The sequence below is a fragment of the Patella vulgata genome, chromosome 5 (assembly GCF_932274485.2).
Source record: "Patella vulgata chromosome 5, xgPatVulg1.2, whole genome shotgun sequence".
NCBI classification, from domain to species: domain Eukaryota; kingdom Metazoa; phylum Mollusca; class Gastropoda; family Patellidae; genus Patella; species Patella vulgata.
In genome coordinates, this window is record NC_065883.2 from 11,126,168 (window position 1) to 11,153,691 (window position 27,524).

Below are 27,524 nucleotides of genomic sequence, written 5' to 3' on the forward strand. Positions count from 1 at the left end.
TGACGTGTGAAAGACTTTGTGATGTTTATTTCATAAAAGATAAATAAATCTGCATTTGTCAATTGCACAATAAAACAATATGTCGTGCCAACTGTCCGTTCTATCCGGGTTTCGAGATATTAAGGCAGTTAGGCAATTCCTTTTCCCTTTTCTGAGAGAACATACGCCAGAAGTTGAGTCTGCAAATTCTGTGACAGAAGTCGTAGGTTTGTTATTGTTTTTACTGATACAATCAGTGAGTTCCTAATCAGTACACATAACTTTACTTTTGCTTACATAAAAGACACTTTGTCTTACTTTTCCCACATAGCGGCCAATCACTACTATTCTGATTCTAAATAAAATATGGTACTCTTGTAATAAGACAATTAGTAGAGATAGTGTAAAGGTCATTATTTCTCTCCAAGAATTTTGTAGATAAGATACAAGATTTTAATAACTGATTCTTCAATTCAATTTAAGGATTAGAACTTACTAAATGAAGTTAACATATTAAATAGGCTGATTTCTAACTACATAAATAAATGTACTATAAACTTATATTATTGTAGTCATATTCATAAATTACATAGTTGTAGCTAGATGAGTAGACCTACAAGTGTCTAGGAATGCCAGTTAACTCGACCACAAGCAAACTCGTCCACCAAACAATTCTAGTTAAGTCGTCCACAGGTATAAAAACTCGTTGGATGATTCGTCCACACAGCATTGGTTGACTCGTCCACACAACATTGTTCATGTTAGGATACAGAAATACGTTGGTTGAATTGTGGGCACCACATTGTTTATGTTAGGGACACTGAAAGTATTCATAGTGAATATAATTAAGTGTACTGAGTGCTGCTTTATCATCATATCCATGTGGTTTTCATAGAGTTTGATGAGTATAAGCTAGAGCTGTCAGCAGTCGCATTAATAAATGACAACAAAATAAATCACTTTATTCGATAAATATTCAATAACAATTTCATTGATAAATAACAAATTCGAAAACAAGGTCATTAACCAAAAACGTTATTACACAGCCAATAAACGACCCACCCCTTATTATTGCCACTGATTAATTCTGTGTAATATTAAATTAAACCACGGAAATCAATGAAAAAGCATGATAATGAGGTATTAATTTTTAGAGCAGTAACAATAACGTTTAAAAAAGTTCTCGTAGCTGTGTTTCTATTCCATGTGGTAAAATCTGTTTTTACACACATGATACGTAACTAAAGGGGATGATTCAATTCAGATTTCATATCAAACCAATTATGTCTAAGATCATAACGCTAATCAACAAACATTACTAGTCTTCTTTATTACAAAAGCATTGGTGAACTAATCTTGGCTGTGATCGGTCCACCAAGCTAGTGGACTATTTGGTAAATAAAAGAATTATAAACAACCAATGAGTGAAACTTATTTATTCCATACAATTAATGTGTGTACGAGTCAAGTATTAGTTGTGGACGACATAACCATTAGTTGTGGACGACGTAACCAATACCCTGCGGACTACTTAACCAGTAGCTGTGGACGAGTTTGCTTGTAGATGAGTTAACTGGCACCCATATCTAGTAGTAGTACAAACTTACATGTTATGTTTCAGTTTCTGACGAATGGAATAATGACTGGGGTTGGTCCGAAGATGAACAAGCCATTCAGAAAGCTGTGGAGTCATTGGCTGGTAATAATGAAGTGGAAGACAACAGTAAAATGAAGTGGCTTCAAGATTGTTTAATTTCTCTATCACCAGCTAATGATATGATAACATTAGCTTTTGAAAACAGAATAATTGTTTTAACACGTATGTAGATGCTTTTTTTTTTCTTGGCGTGCACGTAAAAGAACCCTTGACAGTTTGAAATTGAAAGAGAAGTACGTAGTGCCACTGTCAGGGAAAAATTTCCCCCATTTTACACTGCATGCCATATGCCCATCTTCATTAGCTCATTTAGATGTAATATGAATGTAAATAATTATGTTTGCCCTGATTTGGCCCTGGAACAAGTTTTACAGATTGTAAAAGTCAAGCATGTCATGGATTGTAATATAATTGTAATAATAAAACATTTCTTATGTCATTTAATAGTTCCCAACATTCTTGTGAACTGTTGTCAAAAACACATCTTTCTGTTTAAGACTAAAACTAACATCACATAATTTTCTGTGTTTCCTTTCGTAGCAATGATGTCCCATGTTTTTTTTTTAAGTGGCATCCCTGCAATAGACTCAAAGGCAGATAAATGTGCATTTAGCTCCAAATTAATCACTTTCCCATTCAATAGCAGTGAAATTTCATATTGTTTATGACTTTGTCAATTTATTATAATTTCTATTTTTTTTTGTCTTAAGTACTTTTATCTTTCTTTCTTAAAATTATTTAGAAAAATGGGATCCTAAAAATAATGAAGAAGATATTGATACAAAGTTTACTATTGCCTGGAAGAGTGAATTTACACCAAGGTAATTTATATTGATCTTTTTAGCAATGAAAGTTTTTGAAATTGTGTAACCTACAGGGGGCGGGGGGGGGGGGGGATGGCCGAATGGTTAACATGTGCGCACTGTATCATATGATCTGTCATTGAGTCAGCTGGCGTAGTTTCGATTCCCCGGTTGTATGTGACAAGTATTAGGGTCGCCTGTTCAACCTCAAGGGGTTTTCTCCGGGTCCTCTGGTTTCCTTCCACTGCTAAAGACCCCTATGCGCAAGTAAATTATTGAAATAAAATAGAACCATATGTTAGTACCAAAATGACCTAGTTTGTGTCGAGTGGATGTTAAACCCATTTCTCTCTCTCTCTCTCTCTCTCTCTCTCTCTGTAACCTACAACATGAGAGCATGAGTCTATTACAAGACAATATCACTCTCACAGATGCAGCATCCATCTGACAAAAAATAGTGTTGATAAATTTTATTAAGTGACATTTGCGTTTCATTTTAAAAAAGATGACAATATTACATGAGATAAAAAATCTAATAAAATGAGGTGGTCAACTTTTTACTTTTGATGTGCCAAATATGAAAAGTTAAGTATTACTATTACAGTATTGGGTCATTATTAGCATGAGGTGCAATGTGCACTTGGAATGATCCAATACTGCACTTGGAATATTCTGATGTGCTGCTTAAGGCATTGGTGTCATAGGTTGGCAACCCTTCTCTGAAACAATAAATCATACCCCAGAAACAACCTTGCAAGACTGAAAGAGGCGAGGGATGTTTCATAGTTTTTCTAAACACCCCAGTTTTATCTTTGATAACTGATTAGTTTATTTGTAGCTACATATCTATATAAATTAATTTGTTTCAGTGAACTTATAACAGCTGTACTTTGTCTACCATTAGCTTCACAGAAAAGGTAAAATAGTTTACAACTATTACCACCATTGTTATTGTTATTTTTAGCTTCACAACTCTTCTCATTGTTACTTTAAGGCCTTTTGCGTGACTTCTTTCACTTAATGTGTTAAAAAAAAAAGAGTATAGTCCCTGCTAAACCGAAAGTACACTAGGTAGAATTAAAACACAAGTTTATTACTTGACGTTTACTTGCATGTTTACTTGACATCTTTCCCGGCATCCAAGGGACAGCATCTGGTTATGATGGAATGAAGTTCTGATGACTTGAGTACACATTGAAGTGCACATAAAATAATCCTTGGCAATTGGAATTCGACAAAGAATAGGGGGAAATGTTGCTGTCAGTGATAAAATCTCCCTCAAGGTCGATGCCCATCTTTATTATTGGCCAGTTGTTGCAGAAAGCTAGTACATTAAACCCCAATTCAATTAAATGGCCAATCTCGATTATATTTTGGAGAATAAAGCTGCTTACTTTTGTGTTAAAAGCCCTTAAAATCCTCTACCTTAAGGGCCGAGCAAGTAACTCAATATACGTGATACGTTTTCAAACAACTTACACCCAACAATCTTCATTTGGAAATTGAGACTGGAGTCCCAAGCTGTATTATACGGTGTCTGATAAAACCAGACTTTTATTTTATAAAAATAATATGTAGGTGAAATTTACCTTGTGTTATCAAATACAGCCCATGAGTTATGTACTGTAGACCTCTAAAGGAACGACAATAGATTATCAGGTCACCCAATGAAAAAACTGACTCGAAATCTTAAAAGAGTTACATATCTGGATAAACAATTTTGACGTTCACGTCCAAATGACTCAATATTTTGAGCTGAAATTTTGAGACAAGGTAAATACACCATCCCTCTATGTTTTGGCACTTAAATTTGATACGTACAAAGACCTTTATTTCTGAGACTCTGTTAAAATCGTAATGGTCCCTTTAATTTCCATTTCTCTGTCTCAGTAGTGTACAATATCATACCGGTACCAAATGATATTCTGTGATGTTTTATATACATTTTGTATTGTAGAAGTACCCATGGTGCACCTGATTGGACATGTGTTATTGTTGGTTATTCAAATGGTTATATTAAGATGTTTACAGAGGTTTGTATAAAGTGGTCTCGTTCCTCATCATGCTCTGCTAAGGAGGGTGGGGGGCGAATGGTTAGCACATGCGTGCTGTATCATAAGGTCTGTCATTGAATCAATTGACGTGGTTTTGATTCCCCGGTTGTACGTGACAAGGAGTATGGTCGCCTGTCCAAACTCATGGGTTTTCTTCGGGTCCTCCGGTTTTCTCCCACTGCTAAAGACCCCTACGCGCATGTGAATTTTTGAAATAAAATTGGACCATGTGTTAGTCCCGAAATGACTTTGTTTGTGTCAAGTGGACGTTAAACCCCATCTCTCTCTCTCTTTCTCATTATGCTCTATAACTAAAGATGCATTATGTAAGATTTAGATAAAGAGCTGGTCTTAATTACTTGCTGTAATAATTCTAAAAAAGATAATGAATAATGGATATATTTTATTTCACAGACAGGAGTATTATTATTGTCTCAACTACTTCATACAGAACCAATACAGAAAATAAAAGCTCACACGTATGAACCACCTCGTTATCTTGGTATGGCAGAACAGGTAATTATTGAAGATTACTTCCAGTCTCATTGCCGGGGGTGGGGGTGGCCAAATGGTTAGCATGTGTGCGCTGTATCATAAGGTCTGTCATTGAGTCAACTGGCGTAGTTTCGATTCCATGGTTGTGTGTGACAAGGAGTAGGGTCGTCTGTCCCAAGTTATGGGTTTTCTCCGGGTCCTCCGGTTTTCTCCAATTGCATCATTTTAGCGCCATAGCAATCTTTTATAAACTACAATATTGCGAAAGATAAATCTCTAATAAGAAGAACTGTCAATTATGCAGAGGTTGCGGTTTCGATCTGGTGTTGGTTGAGAAAGTTCATCGGCATGTATTCATTTTATTTGCGATCCTCTTGCACTTACCTATTAACTAATTAATCTTAACATCAACACTTTATTCTTCATATAAGTAGTCACATGGGGTGATGCGACCAACCTGATCACAGTGTAAATTCTAATGATTATAAGTTACGATGTATATTATATATTTCAGCATGAAGAATTGGTTATATTATATAGAAAAGCTGTTGTATCTATCGATGGTTTTAGTTTAATGCAGTCTTTAAGAGCGTGTAGGAATCAAGTTGCTAGAGGTATAACCATTTATATATTAATTTATATAACTCCTGTGATATAAGGTCCAATGAGTATATCTATATTAATATTTGTGACTGTCGTTGTGACTGTAATTGTGAGAACTCGGCTCAGAGTAAAGTAATTTGACTGAAATTTTCAACATATTCCCTTTTCATTATCTATTTTTTAACTATTAGGACTATAGCGAGAACTGTCAGTTCTGTATCTAATTTTACATAATGCCCCTCTAATTTGTATATTTTTATCTAAATATCTCTCAAAATAATTTATATATTTTTATCTAAAAGTCCCTCAAGGAATGTAATTTGAATTTTGTATATTTTCATTTCTATAGCTACAGCAAGTGGAGGAGAATCTGTTTTACAAGTTCCACCATTAGCCTATAAAAAATGGGGTTTACAAGATCAAGATATTATCCATGATCACATCAGCTGTGGTAAGATATAACATACATTATCCATGATCACATCAGCTGTGGTAAGATATGACATACATTATCAATGATCACATCAGCTATTTTAAGATATAACATACATTATTCATGATCACATCAGCTATGGTAAGATATAACATTATCCATGATCACATCAGCTGTGGTAAGATATAACATACATTATCCATGATCACATCAGCTATGGTAAGATATAACATACATTATCCATGATCACATCAGCTATGGTAAGATATAACATACATTATCCATGATCACATCAGCTGTGATAATATAGCATACATTATCCATGATCACATCAGCTGTGGTAATATATAACAATCATTATCAATGATCACATCAGCTATGGTAAGAATTTAGTTATTCGCCAATTAAAAGAGTGCATTCTTGTGAATAAGGCCCTGTGTAAAAGAATTACAAATGAAAATAACATTAATTTCAGGTCTTCAATCATCTAATCCGTTTGATCAGATGAAGACAGCATCATTACTAGGAGGATATGCTGCTGGTGTTAAATCAAGTCCACCTGCTGCTACGATTTATGTGACGTCTGGTGTTGGACCTTATGTTGGTTTCTTTTATGCTGTTGAGGTATGTGTTTTATTTCCTGTATGACAGGTGGACGACTGGCCTAGAGCATTTTTTCTATTTCATAGTATGTCACACCAATATGGTCATGCCACTCATGTAGTGGGAGATGCTACTACGGTCGGATTTATATGACGACTCCCCTCCCCCTCTCCCCCCCACCCCCTACATCATCACGAAGAGATGAAAATAAAGGTGTGCTTCAAACACAATTTAGAAAAGCTGACGATGATGACAGATGTTTGAAACTACGGTGCTTGTATGAAAGTGTCAAAAATATTATACATCTATGCTCTAGGCTTCATTCTGCCAAGCCTGTAGGTAAATCTGGGACTGCCGGCAGGGATGGGCTTAAAAATATCTCAGGATTTTTCAAGCCGTGTTCGGATTGGTCAAGTGTAGCATAACTTGCACGGCATGTAGCAACAAGTGATGTTGACCAATTTGATTAAAACACAGATCCTATTTCGTTTCATTTTTATAGGTCAAAATTTCATTTTTCTTGTATTTACTACACTAGGATCTGGAAGAGTTGTTATCATTGACGTGTTCTGAATGATGTGAGGGAATAGCCAATGAAACGGTCTGTTACGGCAAGCTTTAGGCGTATTTTGCATGGAACTGTGGGTAATCCACTAGTAACATCAATTATGATTGGTTAATCAAATGTCTGACGTCATAGGGTCAAAAGTCCAGCGTATGACCTCTTACACGACCTATCGTTACAACCGGTCAGATCTTCATGTAGTGTAGGCCATCGAAAGTATAAAAAAAACGAAACGAAATATAGATCGGTATTTTAATCAGATTGGATGTTGACTTATATAATTAGCAATTAAAAAAAGTAAGGCAATTATTTTCTTATTTAACATGTTTATTTTAGGGAAGTGCACCACCTATTTTATCAGAAGTTGCTATGGCAATGGCCCACAAAATTAAAAGTGCTTTAATGTCAGCAGCAAGGTAAGGAAACATGAATTTCAAACATACACAGTAAAAACTATTCAATAAAACAATTTTGATAATATAATCTGAAAAGTAATAAAAAAAAAGAAATATGTATTATTTATTTATGGTTTTTTTTATTTGTAGTGGTTGGTTAGGATTTGGAGGAAAAGCGAAAGATGATTCTAAAGATAAACATGTACCTAAAATAGAACAAGCCACACCCCTACCTCTCAGGTAAATAAAAAAAACATGTCCCTAAAATAGAACAAGCCACACCACTTACCTTTCAGGTAAATGATAACATGTCCCTAAAATAGAACAAATCATACCACCTACCTCTCAGGTAAATGATAACATATCCCTTAAATAGAATAATGAGGGACAGGGCCGGGGGTGTTTATGACTGTGTAAATATATTCAGTACATATGATATTATTCACAGTCTGATTAAAACACAGATCCTATTTCATTTTGTTTTTTATAGTTCAAAATTTCGTTTTACTTGTCTTCACAACACTAGGATCTGAAAAAGTTGTTATATAACAGGCGTTCTACTTGATGTGAGGAATTAGCCAATGAGATAGTCTGTTACGGCGAGTTCTTGGCCTTTTTATGCACGGAACTGTGGGTAAACCACTAGAAACGACAACGCTGATTGATTAATCAATGTCTGACTTCATAGGGTCAAAAGCCGCTAGTTTGACCCCTGACGTGAACTCCCACTACAACTTTTCAGATCTTCATGTAGTGTAGGCCATTGAAAGTATAAAAAACAAAACGAAATATATATCTGTATTTTATTCAGATTGTATTATTTACTGATTTAGTTTACCGGATAGAAGTATTTAAATATGTTTGATATTATTTAGAGACTTTGTTTATCTGATAGAAGTATTTAAATAATTATGTTTGATATTATTTTGAGATATAAGTATATATGATATTTTTACAGATTTAGTTTACCCGATAGACGAAGAACTGGTAATAAGATAGTTTTATCACCTAATAGTCATTACGCTGCTGTTACTGGTAGTTTTGGTCGAGTTATATTAATAGATGTTGAGAGAGGAATAGCAGTTAGAATATGGAAAGGTGAGCACACTTGAAGAGTATGGAACTATTTTGCTTTTGTTTCACCTTTACTACAGGAAACATTAAGAATCCCTTATTAGTTTGATTTTGTAAATCAGTAGGCAGAAACGCTTCTGTCCAGACAAGATTCTCCCCTCCCATTGAGGGGCTTTGTATGGCCAAACAGTTAGCACGTGCACGCTGTATCATAAGGTCTGTCATTGAGTCAACTGGCATGGTTTCGATTCCCTGGTAGTACGTGACAAGGATTAGGGTCGCCTGTCCAACCTCGTGTGTTTTCTCCGGATGCTCCTTTTTCCTCCCACTGATAAAGACCCCTACGCGAAATCAGATTATTGAAATAAAATTGAACCATATGTTAGTCCCGAAATGACCTAGTTTGTGTCGAGTGGTCGTTAAACCCCATTTCTCTCTCTCTGTTAGTCTGCAAGTGACTGAAGTATCTTGTTAATAACACGTTAAATCCCTAACCATTTCATACTCATTTAGGTTATAGACATGGTCAGGTTGGTTGTCTGGTCAAAATTATCGCCCTCCTAGTGCACAATTAACTAGTGCTGACACGATGTATTGACTCGCGAGATGCTGAATTTATTTTTTATCGCTTAAGTATATAACCCGTCACTCTTAATATTCCACGCTACAAATTATGCACACACAAACACCCATAAATTATTTGGATCCTTATTTTGATCGGTTGGCCACAAGCAGACAAACAAACAGTAATTGCAATTTTCTTTCACGGTTTTAGTGACTGCAATAATATATCAATTATTCATTTGTCCTGTTGTATTCTTGGTGAATATTGACCTGGTTATGAATCACGATAAGAATTGTAGCGTAGCACTCGAATCGCAATACATATCGAATCGTGACTGCAGTCGCAATATCCAGCACTACAGAATTAAAGATTACAATATTTTAGTCTAAAAATGACCTAGTTTGCTTTGCCAAGATGTTAAACTCTCTTCTATCCATACTTGATTATGAAATGTTTATTGTTTAGGTTATAGAGATGCTCAGGTTGGTTGGATAATGATAAGAGAAGATGATGGACATTCTGGAAGAAATCCTGAACATTCACGAGTAGCACAATTCCTTATTATATATGCACCCAGGAGAGGTATCTTAGAGGTGAGAAATTTATTGTTGCACTGTTAGGGGGGTTGGCTGGCCGAATGGTTAGCACGTGCACGCTGTATCGTAAGGTTTGTCACTGAGTCAACTGGCGTGGTTTCTATTCCTCAGTTGTACGTGACAAGGAGTAAGGTCGCCTGTCTAACCTCATGGGTTTTATCTGGGTCCTCCGGTTTCCTCTCACTGCTAAAGACCCCAACACGGAGCAAATTATTGAAATAAAATTGAACCATGTGTTAGTTCCGAAATGACCTAGTTTGTGTCGAGTGGATGTTAAACCCCATCTCTCTCTCTATCTTGTTGCACTGTTATAAATTGGATGTCTGGGTTTTTATTCAGTATTTACTCAAAATATTTTGTTACCTTCTAAACTGAAAGGTTGGTCTGCCATTGAAACAAGTGGGTTGGTTTCGATCACAGGCTTTTAAGTGACATGGAGTTGGGTCGCCTTCATAGTGTTATATTCGGATCCTTGAACCCTGGGGCTTTACGCAGTCACATGTGGATGAAAAGGAAAAAGATCCATTCTTCATGATATTATAATTCCAGTCTCTTTCTTTTATTACTCAAAAAGGCAGAAGAACTACAACATAAGGTTTCAGACCACAATGATATAGAATATACCACAATATGACAATAGGTTCCACTGCTGCGAGCAGTCAATTATTGGATTAAATTGTACCATAGTTAAGTGCGTAAATAACTTTGTTTGTTTTTAGTGGACCTTAAACCACCATTCTCTCTCCTTAAAAAAGAAGCTTTAAAGATACATTATGGGAGATTAGATAAAGAGCTGGCAGTTCTCACTATAATAGTTAAAAACTAGATAATGTAAAGGGAATTTGCTCAAATTTTCAGTCAAATTGATCCCCTCTGAACCGAGAATTTAGCGATTAAATTTGAGGTCTAGTCTCGATCATCATTACTAAAGTCGGTAGGATAAAAAAATAGTCTCGATTATCCATTTTTTGATTTAATTATGAATGGAAGTCGAACAGCAAATCGGAACGTAATCCGATAAACATCGCAGGCTAGCGATGTCATCTAGAGTTGATTATGGTCTGGATAAGTTAATTAATGTCTAATTAATAATTTAGATAACATTTCAGGCCTAATGTATGTTTAAGAATTCTCAAAATTTTCTTTTATTTGAAATATTTGTAGGTGTGGACAGCAGCGAATGGTCCGCGTGTAGCAGCATTTAATGTCAGTAAATGGTGTCAGTTGGTTTGTCCGTCGTATGGTGTAATGGGTTTAAATAACGTGACCTGCCAGGGAACGAAATATCATTCTTATCAATGTGCTCTCATTGATACTGACGGTGTTATTAAAATAATAGATATTCCCTTTCATTTAGCTTTAAGGTAAGATGTACATTTCTAATTTGGATTTTTATATATCTAATTTGGATTTTCATCATATTTCATCCAACTAAGATCAAGTTTGGATTTTCATCATATTTATGATGAAATTTGGATTTTTATTATATTTAAGATCAAATTTGGATTTTCATCCAGCGAAGATCAAATTTGGATTTTCATCCAGCTAAGATCAAGTTTGGATTTTTTTATCTTATCTAATTAGAATTTTCATCATATTTATGATCAAATATGGATTTGGATCATATCTAAGATCAGATTTGGAAATTCATCATATCTAATTTGGATTTTCATCAGATCAAATTTGGATTTTCATCAGATCAAATTTGGATTTTCATCAGATCAAATTTGGATTTTCATCATCTAATTAAATCTAATATAAATTTTCATCATACCTAATCACATCATATTTTCATCATATCTAATTTTAATTTCTTATAAAATGATTTAATTTATTTCAGTGATAAAAGTAGTAAGAGAGCTAGAGATTTACATTTATTAAAGAAATTAAAGGCCTTGTTAAAGGAGACAACAGAAGAATCTGGTAGGTTATTTACGCCAGAGGGTCACCTGTCCAACCTCTTGGGTTTTTTCCAGGTCCTCTGGTTTCCTCCCACTCCTAAACACCCTTACGCGCAAGCGAATTATTGAAATATAATTGTACCATGTGTTAGTCCGGAAATGACCTAGTTTGTGTTGAGTGGACGTTAAACCCCATTTCTCACTCTCTCTCTATTTACGCCAGACCTCTTACTTAAAATCTTTAATGTAATCTATATTTACATACAGTTTGCTATGCCTCCTTTTTATTTTTAATTATATGATTGGAATCGCAATATATGATAGGTGTCCGTTTTTGACAGTCATAAAATGTTTTTTGTTGATTTGACTGCTTCTTGATGTCATTCGGACATTATGATATATTTTATTACATAGTTTTCACAATTGTCATTAATTAGTTTATCTATTTTTATTATCTAGAAGCTGTTGATTCAACCATTACTGAATTAATTCTTGATATTAGAATAGCTAACATAGCCAAACAGGTGAGCTTAACACAAGGGTTACAAACCTATTGTTTTTATATTTTATTTTTCCAAGTATTATTCCAAAGAAATTATTGTTTTTCAAATCACTCGATCCCAGAGATAAGTTTACCCTGGGAAAACTTGCTGGCCATACGTCGGCCATTTTGAATGTCACATGAAGTATCCTTCCATCGGTCGCGTTTCTTCAGAAATTTCACGTATTTAGCCGAATCACTCACATTGTGCACTAAAAATAGTTCCTGGTAAATCATCAAATTCAAATGAACTTTTGATGTCAAGATGTGAAAAATGTTCCAATAATCATTAATATGTAATTCGTGCAACGTGCCGATGCCAAATTGTCGAGAAATCGGCAGCATTTCATTCTAACAAATCCTGCCAATCAGGAGCCACTGGGGGCGTGGTTTAGGAAATTTAAGACTGATTAATGGCTGGCGAGTTTTACCAGAGATTGGTGACTGCTATGTCTTTATAATTGATAGTGCGGTGAAGTTCCACAACTTCCTTGTTGATTTCTATATTTGTTGTTTTTTAGGGTGTTGAAAGAATACTGGCTGCTAAATATCTTTCACCTAAATTTATGAAAAGTGTAATCAAGGCTTGTATAAAGAAAATAAGTGGTAAAGGTAAGAAGCTTTTAGTCTTCTACATGAATATTTACAGTGGACACTTGTCACTTCCAACATCTGAATACTACAGCATTCTGTGAAATCCGTCATTATTTTTATGTCCCGATTTATTTCCTTATTACCTCAACCAAAAACAAAAAAGTTTTAAGTAATCATCATTCTGAATATTCCGAATTACGACATCAATCAGCTTTCCCGCCACATGATTTCTGTTCTAACATTGAAGCTATGTCTGTAGAAGTTATTTAGCCTCCTACATGAATACGTAATTTATTGTACTTCTTAGTTATAATTCATATTGTGAAATATGATTGGTTTGTTCAGAAGGTAACTGTCTATGATTGAACAGCAGTGGATACTTACAGTAAATTGTTCTCTTATGTGTTGTACAGGTTTTTTTATTGGCTAAACTGACCTCAGATTATCCAGACATTAGTCTTAAAGAATATGATCATTTCTAGCATTTTACCTATAAAGAACATAACAATAACTGTGTTTAAAGGTCAAATTCTTTGAAATTCTAATTCTATGGCATGTAAGTTGACTAACAGGTAAGTTGTCCAGCCAGTTAATTTCACTGTCAGCCAGACCAACAAGTATGACTTAAAAAAGAGCCCTGGAGTAGTACAGTCCTCCAATCTGATTAAAACACAGATCCTATTTCGTTTCGTTTTTTATAGTTCAAAATTTCATTTTACTTATCATAACTACACTAGGATCTGGAAGAGTTGTTATCATTGATGCGTTCTGGATGATGTGAGGAATTAGCCAATGAAACAGTCTGTAGCAGCGAGTTCTTGGTGCACGATGCACGCACGGAACTGTGGTTATCATACTAGAAACATCAACGCTGATTGGTTAATAAGATTTCTGACATCATAGGGTCAAAAGTCGCTCGTAAGACCCCTGACAGGACCTCCCACTACAACTGATCAGATCTTCATGTAGTAGAGGCCATCAAAAGTGTAAAAAAAACAAAACAAAATATAGATCTGTATTTATATCAGACTGTATGTGCGCTGTATCATAAGGTCTGTCATTGAGTCAGCTGGTGTGGTTTCGATTCCCTGGTTGTACATGACAAGGAGTGGGGTCACCTGTCCAACCCCATGGGTTTTCTCTGGACCCTTCGGTTTCTTCCCACTGCTAAAAAGACCCCTACACACAAGCGAATTATTGAAATAAAATTGAACGATATGTTAGTCCCGAAATGACCTAGTTTGTGTCAGTGGATCTCTCTCTCTCTATCTCTCTCTCTCTCTCTCTCTCTCTAGTAATCTTATATGTGAATAATTATGTGCATATATATATTTTGTACATGATATAGATATGAATAATTTTGTGTATTAATATTTCAGGTGATATAAATCAAGATATTGATAGTCGATTATTTCTACGATATTGTCAATCACAAGATTGTCTACTACAGAGTTATAATATGATACAAGGTTTCTCTACTAGTGGCAATAGTCCTGATACATCACCAGAGGTACAGTCAGTCATATTAACATTTCTCCTATTAACACACTTTGTATATTTGACTGGTGTCGTTCCCTCCCTGTCAGTATGTATAGTCATTCGGATGGGACCAAAAAATGAGGTCCTGTGTACACATTGACAGTTGGAATTCAGAATAAGAGTAAGGCATAGCACCGCTGTCTTGACAAAATTTCCCTCATATTAACATTTCTTTGTATATTTCCAGTGTGCTTCCGCCCTGTCAGTACGTATAGTCGTACGGATGGGACAAAAAAAACGAGGTCCTGTGTATACATTGGTGTGTATGTAAACGAACCCTCGGTATAAGTGTGAGGCATAGTGCCGCTGTCATGGCAAATTTTCCCCATATTAACGTTTCTTCTGTAAACACACTTTGTATATTTCCGTTGTAGTTCCTGTCTGTCAGAACATATAATCGTTCGGATGGGACAAAAAAAAAAACGAGGTCCTGTGCACACATTGGTGTGTATGTAAACGAACCCTCGGTATAAGTGTGAGGCATAGTGCCGCTGTCATGGCAAATTTTCCCCATATTAACATTTCTTCTGTAAACACACTTTGTATATTTCTGTTGTAGTTCCTGTCTGTCAGAACATATAATCGTTCGGATGGGACAAAAAAAACGAGGTTCTGTGTACACATTGGTGTGTATGTAAACGAACCCTCGGTATAAGAGTAAGGCATAGTGCCGCTGTCTTGACAAAATTTCCCTCATATTAACATTTCTTCTATAAACACACTTTGTATATTTCCGTTTGTGGTTCCCCCCTGTCAGTACGTATAGTCTTTCACATGGGACAAAAAAAAACCTGAGGTCCTGTGTACATATTGGTGTGTGCGTAAAAGCACCCTTGACAGTTGGAATTCAGAATAAGAGTGAGGCATAGTGCCGCTGTCCAAGCAAAATTTCCCTCATAGCACACTGCATGGCATATGCCTGTCTTCATTAGCCCAGTTGGATTTTCACAATCTATAAGAATTTGGGAAAAAGTGATAATTCGGATTCATATAATTGCTGTCTTACAAGACATTTATATATATTTATTTATTTTATTGTAGTGTTTGTGCCGTCTGCTTGGTGTGACACCATCAGAATTAGAATCTATACAATCTAGTCTAGATAGTGATATGAAAACTACAACAACCACCCCAGATAAACGTGTTCAATTTAAAGACAACAATTCTACGTTACCTATTACATCATATTTACGATGTTTTGAATGTCAAGTTCACTTGTCAGATCATGATGCCAGTAAATTTACTTCTATATCCGTTATAAAGTCTCTGTCATCTGATAGACGACTTGCATTAGGTAAGATTGACTTTTCCAAAGATTATTATTATTATTTGCTTTACAAATATGGTTTTAGCACTATACGTAACATATCGGTTTTTAAACATACATTATGCAAGAGCTAAATCTGCCAATTGCAGGGCTTTCTTTAGGCCTGAAATCTTATCTAAATTATTAATTAAAGATACATTGTGGGAGATTTTTATAAGGAGTTAGCCATTCTTGCTATAACAGTTCAAAAATAGATGATGAAAGAAGAATATATTGAAAATTTCAGTCAAATTACTTTATTTTGAACATAGTTATCACCAGTGTCATTTTTGACTAGAAATGGGATTGAATTCCATCTTCACCGATTCTTAGTATGGCCGATCGTTTGATTGACAGGCGTTAACTCCACCTACATAATCTCTGCTGTCTTTTGTCTGCTTTCATCATATCCGAATTTGTGTTTTACCTTTTTGGATTTTTATAACAATTGGACAAAATGAGTGAGAGGGCAAATTTTCATTCTTACTTGTATTTTGGGCATGCATTAAATCAATTGAATATAGGACATAATATTATAATACAATTATGATAAATCTATAGGTATACACCAGTGGCGTCGTGCCTATTGGGGAAATAAAAATATTTTTATTTATATTATTAAAAATATTTTTATTGATATTATTAAGACAGAAGACCTGTCCGTCTGTATTAGTCATCACATGGTCTCCAGGAATTGTATAATTTGTCATTATCTGTGTTTAGTTTATTGCACTTTAAATAGTTTAGATGTCATTTGTTAAGGAAAGGCTCAACAGCTGCCTCGCTTCGTACACTCTATCATTTAGCCTCGATCCGGGAGTATGACGTCAACGTAATGGTTAATCTCCGCTCACCACGCCATTTAAAATTAAATCAGTCAACGAAATCCTGTTTAAATCCAAGCTGAATCCAAGCCATCTGTGGGTCTACAGAGTTGATTTTGTGCTTGTTGTGTAAATAAAGATCTCATTTATAATTTCTATGACATCTGAAGCCTAAATAAAGACTTGCAATAATCAGATTTAGCTCTTGCATAATGAATGTTTAACATATCCAGACCATAATCAACTCTTGATGTCATCACTAGCCTGCGATGTTTATTGGATTATGATCTGATTTGCTGCACAACTTTCATTCATGATATAATCATGAAATGGATAATCGAGACTATGTTTTTTATTGTACCGACTTTAGTAATGATGATCAAGGCTTTAAATGGGACTGTGCATCTAGCTTGTTTTTAATATGTGTATCCTCACAAATTCAAAGAGACAAATTGAGAACTATATTTCCTTGGCTACTTGTGCTTCACAATGAATTATTGCACTATGTTGTATATTTTCAGCTACGTTTATATTTGATAGATGTATTTGTGGGAGTGTTTCTTCTAGTGATCTAAGTGTAATGTTACAAGATAGTAATTTACCACCAGACAACATTATGGTAACATATTTTAAAACTTCCCCTTTTCAAAGCCATTTTTTACACATAAGCTATCACTGCAAATCATTTAATCTTGTGGGGGGGTTGGATGGCTGAATGGTTAGCGTGCGTGCGCTGTATCATAAAGTCTGTCATTGAGTCGACTGTCGTGGTTTCGATTCCCCGGTTGTACGTGACAAGGAGTAGGGTCGCCTGTCCAACCTCGTGGGTTTTCTCCGGGTCCTCCGGTTTCCTCCCACTGCTAAAGACCCCTACGCGGAAGCGAATTATTGAAATAAAATTAAACCATATGTTAGTCCCGAAATGACCTGGTTTGTGTCGAGTGGACGTTAAACTCTCTCTCTCTCTCTCTCTCTTTTAATTTTGTGTATTTAGCACTAATTTCTTTCACATTCATTCAAAATCAAATCTTTGTTTAACAATTTGTAAAAATCATTTAAAATCACCCAAAATCATCTAATTTGTACTTGTTTCCAGTTTAAAGCTGACAATTCAATTTTGGTAATGAATGTCCAATTTACAAGTGTTTAATTTCTAAATCACTGTTAAAAAATTAACAACCCAATTGATCATTGATGTATAATGATTAATTTTTGAACAGTGATCGAGAAATTTTAATTTAATCGTGTATCTAGCACCAATTTCTTTCATGATCGTTTAATATCAAATCTTAAACCCATTTAAATTGGACACTCATCATCAAATTAGATGATTTTGGGTGATTTTAAATGATTTTTATGGATTTTTAAACAAAAAATTAAACGAAATATTTATTTATTTTTTCAGAATTTATTATTATTATACTGGTTATCTATTAATGAAAGATATATATGGTCTATACCTAATTTACATCATGTTATAAAATCTATAACAGCCATGACAGGTATAGTATTATTATACATACAACAATTTGATCACAATTCCTTTACACCCTAAAGACTCTAGTTGTTCATAATTCTTTTACATGTGAAGAGTCCAGTGGAAGAACGATCTAAGTCACATTTTTGTCTTTTCGCATAAAAGGCCAAACAGACTTTTGGACGAGAATGCTTGACGCGAACAGAACAACAAGTGGGTTTAATTACAACTTCATAATTACCAGTACAACAACTAACTTCCACTTTTCAGCCAAATTAAGGTCAAATAAAGGGTACGATGGACGTATTTGTCCGGACGGCCATTTCAGAAGGGCCTTGGTTTGATGTGACTCCAATCGTTTTTACCTGAAATTAACTGTTCCACAGAAAGCTTATACAATTTGCTACCATATGGCGCTATTAACTGGGGTTCGACATTAAATGAACTTAGCATTTGCCTTTGATTGCATGAAATGTGTAAGTCCATTGACAAACAAACATAAAATGAACGTATAACATGAATTTTGTTCATTTTGCCAGATAAGAGTGATGTACTGGTAGATAATAATGCTATATCACCATGGTGGCAGAAAGTGAGAGATCAGTGTAGCCATAGCGACCATATCCAATCGGCTTACATTGCAGCTTTAACTTGTAAAGGGGTTGCAACTGAAATGCTTGGAAACCAAACTAAAGCAAAAGTAGGTTGAATTTATTTGTGAATTTACAAATTATATGTTTACCGAAGTTACAAATCCAAATTTCTTTTTATGCTTTGGAGGTTTGCCATGAGCATCTTAACCTCTGAAGTCCAAACTTTCGTAGTATTTGACAAAAGTATGTAGTGATAACCATCTTATCAGAATATGTTTGACATGATATCCTATTGTAACTGAATGGTTTTGTACATTTTAAAAATGTTGTAGAACGCTCTTAAGCAGGGATCTTAATCAGCTGTTTTTTGTTGGCTTTAGCCAGTTGATCTTTAATCTAGCCAATTGGTAAAACAATGAACCGGCCATCAATCTACTTTCGGCCGATTACAAAGAGTTAATTATTAAGAAATCCATCAAAGAGTCAATCAATGCAATATGAATACCTTTGACATCAATCGTTATTGGCTCATTTCCTAAATAAACAACTTAGTTAAGTTAATCATGCCAAGTAAAAGAATGTATATAATCCATTGTCCGTTCGTTTATTTCAGGGGGGTTGGGATGGCCTAGTGGTCTAGAGAGCCGCGCTTCAGCCTCTAGCTTGCCAGTCACCTCTGGCTTGCGGCTGTGGTTTTGATCCCTGGTGTGAGCGTATGTGGCTTGGAGATAGGGGTGTTTTCTCAACCTCGTGGGTTTACTGCGGTTACTCCGGTTTCCTCCCACAGGAAAGACGTGTGCACTATGATAATAAAAATGAAAAACAAGACTTGTTTGTGATATCACCTTCTGTGGAAGCGAACATTAAACACTAAGAACAACAACAACAACATTTATTTCTATGTAACACAATGTTGAACGCCTCCCAGAATGACAACAGGAAACGTAAACGAGATTTAGCCTTTATAGAATAGTTGTAAATATTGACTACCTTACTTCCCTGATATTATGGAACAGTAGCTCATTGTCCGAAACTGCTGCTCCCTAGATCTCCTTTAACTGCTCGAGTCACACAACTAGATATAGAGTCCTTAAATAATAGTTAGGTGGTCGAATGGTGAAACGCATGCATGTTGGATCATAATTTCTGTCATTGAGTCAACTGTCTAGTTGTTCGGATGGGCCAAAAAACCGAGGTCCAGTCTACACATTGGCATGCACGTAAAAGATCCCTTGGCAGTTGGAATTTGATATAAGAGTAGGCCGTAGCGCCGCTGTTCGGGCAAAATTTGCCTCATAGCACACTGTATGGCGTATGCCCGTCTTCATTAGCCCAGTTTAGGAGCAGAACAGTAGGACGTTAAACCCCATTTCATTTCATTTTATTACAGGATCCTGATGCTGACACAGCTAGTTGTAACTCTGATAAAACTGATTTATCTGAGTGGGAATCTCTAACAGTCGACATGGAACATTGGAATGTTCTAGTTAAACAATTAGATGATGTACTGGCAATTAGCCATCTGTTACAATTCAAACTACCAACCAATCAGCATAGCAATGTAACTAAATTAGAACCAATCACAGTGTCTGTTACAAAATTACTCGAAGGTGGCAGAGGTGAGATGAATTACAGTCAGTTATTTTGAATAGTGTTTAACATCTATCTAGTAAGCGTTAGGCTTAACTGTTCAAACTGTTGTGTCTTCCACTTTACGAGAGGTCCAAGAAATAACTCCATTGTCTGCGATTTATAGCATTCAATCTTTTTGAATTAATTGTGACGCCCATGGAAAGAACGAAGCTAGATTCAATTTCAGTTATTTTCAATTATGACTTTTTCTTTATTGATGTTGGAGATGACAAGGCTGCTGGTAGGCGTATGTTTTGTTGCTGATCAAGGGGATTGACATTTCATTTGTTAACATGTCACTTAATGATAATTTTATATCCAAATGTCATGCGATGGTTGAATTAAATTGTCTATTATTGTTTTTGTGTGTAGGTTCAATATCAGAAATAGTAGCGAGGTATGCAATGAGACTAGGATTGGGTCCTCGTTCCTTGTATCGTAAACTCACGCTAGTCAATAATCATACAGACGATTCTAGTCAACAGATCACAGAAACTGATATAGATGCTGAGGAAGAAGTTAAAACACCTTTAGAGCAGATACAAGGTAATTAGTTGGTTATTACCTTATTAGGGTGACAAAGAGTTGCGTCATCTTTGTATGGCATTTATCATTGAACATAATATAACACAACACAGTTCTATGCAATCTAATAAAATACAAATCCATATTTCGTTTCGTTTCTTTTTGTCCCCCGCCTTTCGAAGAAAGCAGGGGACTATTAAAATGGGTTCGTCCGTCTGTCTGTCTGTCTGTCCGTCACACTTTTTTGGGACACAATAACTCTCCTTCTAATTGACCTAGAATGTTCAAACTTGGTGTAGGTGTTTATTAGGTCAATGCATTGATGGAGTTCGAAGATGAGCATTTTCTGCTTAGGGTAAGCAGAGATAAGCAATTTGATTGGTTGATGCTTTGGGACACGATAACTTTAGTTCCAATTAAGTGAGAGTGATGAAACTTGGTGTATAGTTTCATTACATCAATACCTTGACTAAGTTCGATATTGAGCATTTTCTGCTCGGGGTAAGAAGAGCGATAAGCAATTTGATTGGCCGAGACTTTGGAACACAATAACTCTCCTTCTAATTGAGTTAGAATGTTCAAACTTGGTGTAGGAGTTTATGAGGTCAATGCCTTGATAGAGTGCATGGATGAGCATTTTCTGCTTATGGTAAGTAGAGATAGGCAATTTGATTGGTTGATGCTTTGGGACACGATAACTTTAGTTCTAATTAAGTGAGAGTGATGAAACTTGGTGTATAGTTTCATTACATCAATACCTTGACTAAGTTCGATGATGAGAATTGTCTGCTTAGGCTAAGGAGCAATAAGCATTTTGATTGGTCAAGACTGTCGAACATAACTCTCCTTCTAATTGAGGTAGAATGTTTAAACTTTATGTAGATGCTCATCTTGATTGAGTTCAATGATTAACATATCGAGCTAAAGCTAAGCAGAGATAAGCAATTTCCTTGGTCGATGCTTTGGGACAAGATAACTTTGGTTCTATCTGATAGAGAGTGATGAAACTTAGTGTATAGTTGATAATCAGTTTGATTGCTTGATACTTTTGAAAAAAATAGATGTGCGATTAATTAATATGTGTCATCTATTTATTTGGGGATTTCGGCGGGGGACATTAGCCTTACTGTTGGCTTGTTTATACTTTTGATGGAAATCTGACAAGTTGAGGGAGGTCATGTCAGAGGTCATACAAGCGGCTTTTGACCGTATGACGTCATACAAGCCTACTCTTATATCGAATTCCAACTGTCAAGGGATCTTTTATGTGAACGCCTATGGTTTTCCGTCCCATCCGAATGACTAGACAGCTGTCCTTGTCAGACCCTCCGTTCTGCATCACTGACAAGGGGGAACCACACCATAAAATATATTGATATAAAAATGTGGTTTCGTTCAACACAACCAGAAAAGAGTTTTAGCTAGAAATTTTTTACAAAAAATTTGTGTTTTACAGATCAGTTACAAGTATTGAGAGAAAGATTTCCACATAGTTTAGAGAATGATATATTATTATCTAATTGTTGTTGGGAATATGCTGCTCAATGGAACAGAGAGCCAGAGGTAGGTTTCAATATTGTTACGATTTGTTATATGAAAATACTAATAATCAACTGCAGTGTAAATGAAATGTGAACACGCCATACAGTTTTGCTATGCGGGAAATTTTGCATTACTGCCTACTTTTATATTGAATTCTGACTGCTAAGGGATCTTTTACAAACGACTAGACATATGTCCTTGTCAGGCCTCCGTCCTGCACCACAAACAACTCTGCCAGAAAATCGTGATGAACTTTTTCGGCCAAAACACGGATTGAACCTGCGACCTCCAGGCTAGCGAGCCATCGTCTTACTCACTTTGCCACCTTGGCTCCCCACGTTTGAATAGAACAAAAAACGAAGTTCCATGTATACCATTATCAGCATGCTAAAGAATTTCTAACAGTTGGAAATCATAATAAGAGTAAGCCATAGTGCTGCTGTCTGGGCAAAATTTCCCCCATAGCACAGTGTATGGCATATGCCCGTCTTCATTAGCCCAGTTGGTGCAGAGAGTAAACTTCATTTCATTTTATTTCGCTGAATTTATAAAAAGTAAAATACAGAAATTTCGATCTTTGTGATTTATGAGATTGTATTTTGTCATTTTGAGTGACCAAACTTACAAATTATGGATAATTAAATATTTCCAGATTGTGAAGAATTTAGAATTATCAGTAGAATATTTGAAATTGGTGCAAAATGCTTTACTTAGACAAGGTTAGTTAATGTTTTCTTTATAAAAATTATCATTTAAATCTTTACTTATTTAAAATAAGGTGGGGCTGGGTGTCCGAATGGTTTAATATGTGTGCTTTAGATCATAAGGTCTGACATTGAGTCAAGTTGAGTGGTTTTGATTCATTGCTTGTACATGACAAGGAGTAAGTTTTCTCCAGACCCTCCAGTTTCCTCACACTGCTCAAGACCCCTGTGGTTTCGAATCCCCGGTTGTACGTGGCAAGGAGTAGGGTCGCCTGTCCAACCTCGTGGGTTTTCTCCGGGTCCTCCGGTTTCCTCCCACTGCTAAAGACCCCTACGCGCAAGCGAATTATGTAAATAAAATTAAACCATATGTTAGTCCCGAAATGACCTAGTTTGTGTCGAGTGGACGTTAAATGCCATTTCTCTCTCCTCAAGACCCCTACACTGCACAAGCAAATTATTGAAATAAAATTAAACCATGTGTTAGTCCTGAAATGACCTAGATTGTGTCAAGTGGACGTTAAACCCCATCTCTCTCTCTCTCTCTCTCTCTCTCCCTCTAGAAGAGCAACAAGAAAAATGTAAACATCTTTCAGACCTTGAAGTAATGATTTTACTGTATCGTTGTCAGGCACTAATAAACTAGTAACTGACATTTTTAATTTTATTCTGGATATGTATTACAAATATTATTTTAAAAGGGGGTTGGAAGGTCTAGTGGTTTAATGTGTTTGCATCAAATCATAAGGTCTGTCATTGAGTCAAGTGGCGTGGTTTCGATTCCCCGCTTGAACATGACAAGGAATAGGGTTGTCTGTCCCATCTTGTGGGTTTTCTCTGCCTGCTCCGGTTTCCTCCTACTGTTAAAGTGTTAAAGACCCCCTACATGCAAACAAATTATTGAAATAAAAAAAAAAGAACCATGTGTTAGTCCCAAATTGACCTAGTTTGTGTCGGGTGGACGTTAAACCCCATTTCTCTCTTTTTCTCTATTATATTAAAAAATCCTGGTTGGAGAAAAGTGACAGACACCAAAAACTTTGTGCCTGACAATGTTTGTGACAGGTGCCTTGTTTTGAGAATTGTCTATCATTAGAAAATATTAAAAATAATATTTCCATATGTTACTATTTTTAGGTGTATGTAGTTTATTATGGCACATGTTTATATTAAAAAGATTCTCAGCTGCAGTTTATCTCATGGACAAGGTAAGAGTTATTTGTGTAGTGTAGTTGGGGGTGGGGGGGTGCATGACCGAATAGTTAGCATGTGCGCGTTGCATCATAAGGTCTGTCATCGAGTCAACCGATTACCTAGTTTGTGCCACGTGGAGGTTGATACTGTATCTTTTAGATCTTTTCAAAGAAACCACATAATTCATTGATAGAACGCCCATAACATGTAAATATAATATGTTTTTTAAAAAAAAAACAATCAAATTTTTTTTTTATAAACACATTTTGTAGAAACAACCCCCAAAAATAGGAAATAAAAATTGAAATGAAACAATAAAGGATAGAGAAGATATATTCTAAATTAATGTTTTTCGTAACCTTCTCATGTTTTATTAGTGTTTACTTGTAATTTAGGTTGGTAAAGTTCCTAAAGAAAGGTTATGTAGAAAGGTATGTAATCAGTTTAATTCTCTCTGTATAAACCCATTTAAATTGTTTAATTCATTTTATAATCAGTTTAATTTTAAAATAAATGAGAACTGGACTACAATTAGATTCTTTTAAAATAAACAAGAAAATGAAATATCATGGAGTGTTTAAACTCTGAGGGAGCCACATTGAATCGGAGAGTGTGACACTGCTCATTAAGAAAAAGGTTCCGTGTTTGATTCCGGTGTTCTAGGGATTTTGCTGCAAGGTCTCCCCCTTGTCAGTGGTGAAGGTCAGAGGGCCTGACAAGGAAATCTCTTGACAAATCTATTATTTTATTTATAGGAAGTAGGAATGAGTGATACAGATTTATTATCATTTATTGGTTCGACAGCAGATGTCTTACAAATTACCATGGATGTAAGTACTAGAACCTATGATATTAATTTCTTACATTTGTCGGGGGTTGGATGGCCAAATTGTTAGCATGTGCGCGTTGTATCATAAGGTCTGTCATTGAGTTAACTGGCATGGTTTCAAATCCCAAGTTGTACGTGACAAGGAGTAGGGTTGTCTGTCCAACCTCATGCGTTTTCTCCGGGGCCTCTGGTTTCCTCCCACTGCTAAAGATCCCATTTCTCTCTCTCTCTCTCTCTCTCTCTCTTTCTCTCTCTCTCTCTCTTAATCTGTCATTTAGGACTATGACTTGATCTTCCACTGGAAATAAACCAGTTTACATTGTGTAATTGGGTTTCATGGAGTATCCTCAAGACAAGAATCAGATTATTCATAATTTTTGTTTTTGTCATGAATGTATCTGTTTCTTAGAGTAAATAAATATGAAGACCTTCTTTCAGTTGGTAAACAAAAGGCCTTTGGTGGTCAACAAAAAAATCATGTTGGCTTTGACTAAACCAATGAAATGAGGGAGTGTATGAATTAGATTTTATTCATTGCTAAAATACGGATGTTTTAACCTTCACCGTCTTCATTAGCCCAGTCGGAGCACACAGTAGGACGTTAAAACCCCATTTCATTTCAATTTTTAACTTTTAATTTATAAGTTGTCAACGAGTTTAACAGCTTGGTCAGTGCTCTAATTTTCAGTATTTTGGGGAATGAAATTTTATTTTAGCATGAATGAAATTGCTCAGAATTAATTACATTTATTTTTTTGGTGAAAATGGTAATGCCTCTTTAATATTGGCATGATATAATCTCTAACAGGTTATTGGGAAATCTCTCTCATAATTAAACCCAGTGCAGTACTCTGCGAAGTGACACAAGTTCCATTAATATTAAAATAATGTTATATTTGGATCCTAGGATCCTGGGGTATTACACAGTCACCTGTGGGTGAAGAGGAAAACACAACCATTCTCCATGTTAGAATTCCAATCTCTTTCTTTCACTCGGCAAACCTCAGCAGATTCCAGTACCCTGCATCTAGCCTCGGCTGTATAACGAAATCCGCCATTGGAACTACTTTCAAATTCCCGGATTAACAACGGCGTTGCCCATGACGACGCCTTTGAAGAATGTTTTATCATATAAATATTTCAAAGTTCTTTCAAGTTTATCCGATTTTCTTCAAACAAGGACAGCTTTGCACTGAAAATTCTAACACACTTCGTACGATGCAATTTTGATAACTTATTTTTAAAAGCGGCAAGTTCTCCTAATAAGTAAACCGGTGCCGCATTTCATTTGTATAGATGTAGAGTAACGGAATCTGCCGAGGTTTGCCGAGTGCTCTTTCTTTATTACTCAAAAAGGCAGAAGAACTACAGCATAAGGGAGACAACTTGTGTCTAATTAAACATAAGGTTTCAGACCACAATCATATACAATATACTACAGTATGACAATAAATAACTCCCCAGATGGTACACAATGCAGGGCCTGGCAAGGAAAAGAGTTTGGATGGGATGAAAAAGCAAGGTCCTCTGTTTACCATTGGCATCACATTCCAGATATCTTGACAGTTGGATATTGATATAAGAGTAGGCATTAGTGCTGCTGTTAGGACAAAATTTTTCTCATAGCACACTGTATGGTGTATGCCATCTTCCTTAGCCTGTTAATCAAGCACCTGTTACATCCTTTGTCAAGTACGAATTATCACACAATATATAACATGTACATAATGTAATAATTCGTACTTGACAATGTCTGTGACTGGTGCCCAATGTTCAGGCTTGCTGTTAATGCAGAAAAGTGGGATATTAAACCCCATTACGTTACCACGGTAAAGAGAAATACAATGTTTATACAATGTTATCCTATAGGCTAATGCTGACTGTCGTATAGAATTTACACAAATTCCTGTCAGAAGACGATCGTATACTGTAAGATATTTCATCTCTAGAAATGATGTTTGAGTTAAAGATTGGTTATGATTAGATGCATGATGGTTTTTATTACGCCCATATTGAAATGTGGAGGTATGTTGTCGTCATCCCTGTTCGTCCATCCGTCGTCCATAATCAGGACAAATTATACACAGGTTCAGGACAGCTATTGATTTTCAACGATTTCAGACCATTAGTTACATTATTTCTGTTCATGAGACAAAAAGAGTGATTGATTTTTAATTTAGCTGCTGTGGGCGTAAGTTTTGTTGCCTGGCAACCTATCATTGAATGTTATTTGTTTTGATTAGTATTTAAATTCTGTTAAAAAATTGAATCTGCATTCATCAATTTAATATCCTTACCTTCATGTTAGGAATTCATCACATATCAAACTCAACAAGAATCTGAAAATGTCTCACCGTGGTAATGTCATTAGAAACTAACATGGTATAACTTCAGAGATGCTGAAGTTATCACAGATTTTTGTTTGAAATAATAAGGATGCAAAAATTCTTCATTGTTTTGTAGCTAAATGGAGTATTTACGTTTTTTGTAATAGATTTAAA

General features: G+C 35.6%; 1 protein-coding gene across 1 annotated transcript; it reads left to right on the forward strand.

Annotated features, from left to right (window-relative positions):
- LOC126821927 (rab3 GTPase-activating protein non-catalytic subunit) lies at positions 1–26,985 on the forward strand. The gene is made up of 30 exons (XM_056100923.1): positions 1–206; positions 1,601–1,798; positions 2,379–2,457; positions 3,309–3,356; positions 4,397–4,472; positions 4,908–5,009; positions 5,503–5,602; positions 5,941–6,042; positions 6,500–6,648; positions 7,529–7,608; positions 7,738–7,827; positions 8,546–8,685; positions 9,692–9,819; positions 10,987–11,186; positions 11,663–11,745; positions 12,183–12,247; positions 12,786–12,876; positions 14,238–14,368; positions 15,439–15,691; positions 17,049–17,146; positions 17,933–18,029; positions 18,544–18,704; positions 19,988–20,216; positions 20,602–20,775; positions 22,211–22,317; positions 22,949–23,015; positions 24,138–24,208; positions 24,590–24,625; positions 24,950–25,024; positions 26,893–26,985. The coding sequence occupies exons 1-30, from the start codon at positions 80–82 to the stop codon at positions 26,983–26,985; spliced, it is 3,450 nt and encodes a 1,149-aa protein (XP_055956898.1). The 5' UTR covers positions 1–79.
- The last annotated feature ends 539 nt before the right edge of the window (positions 26,986–27,524 follow it).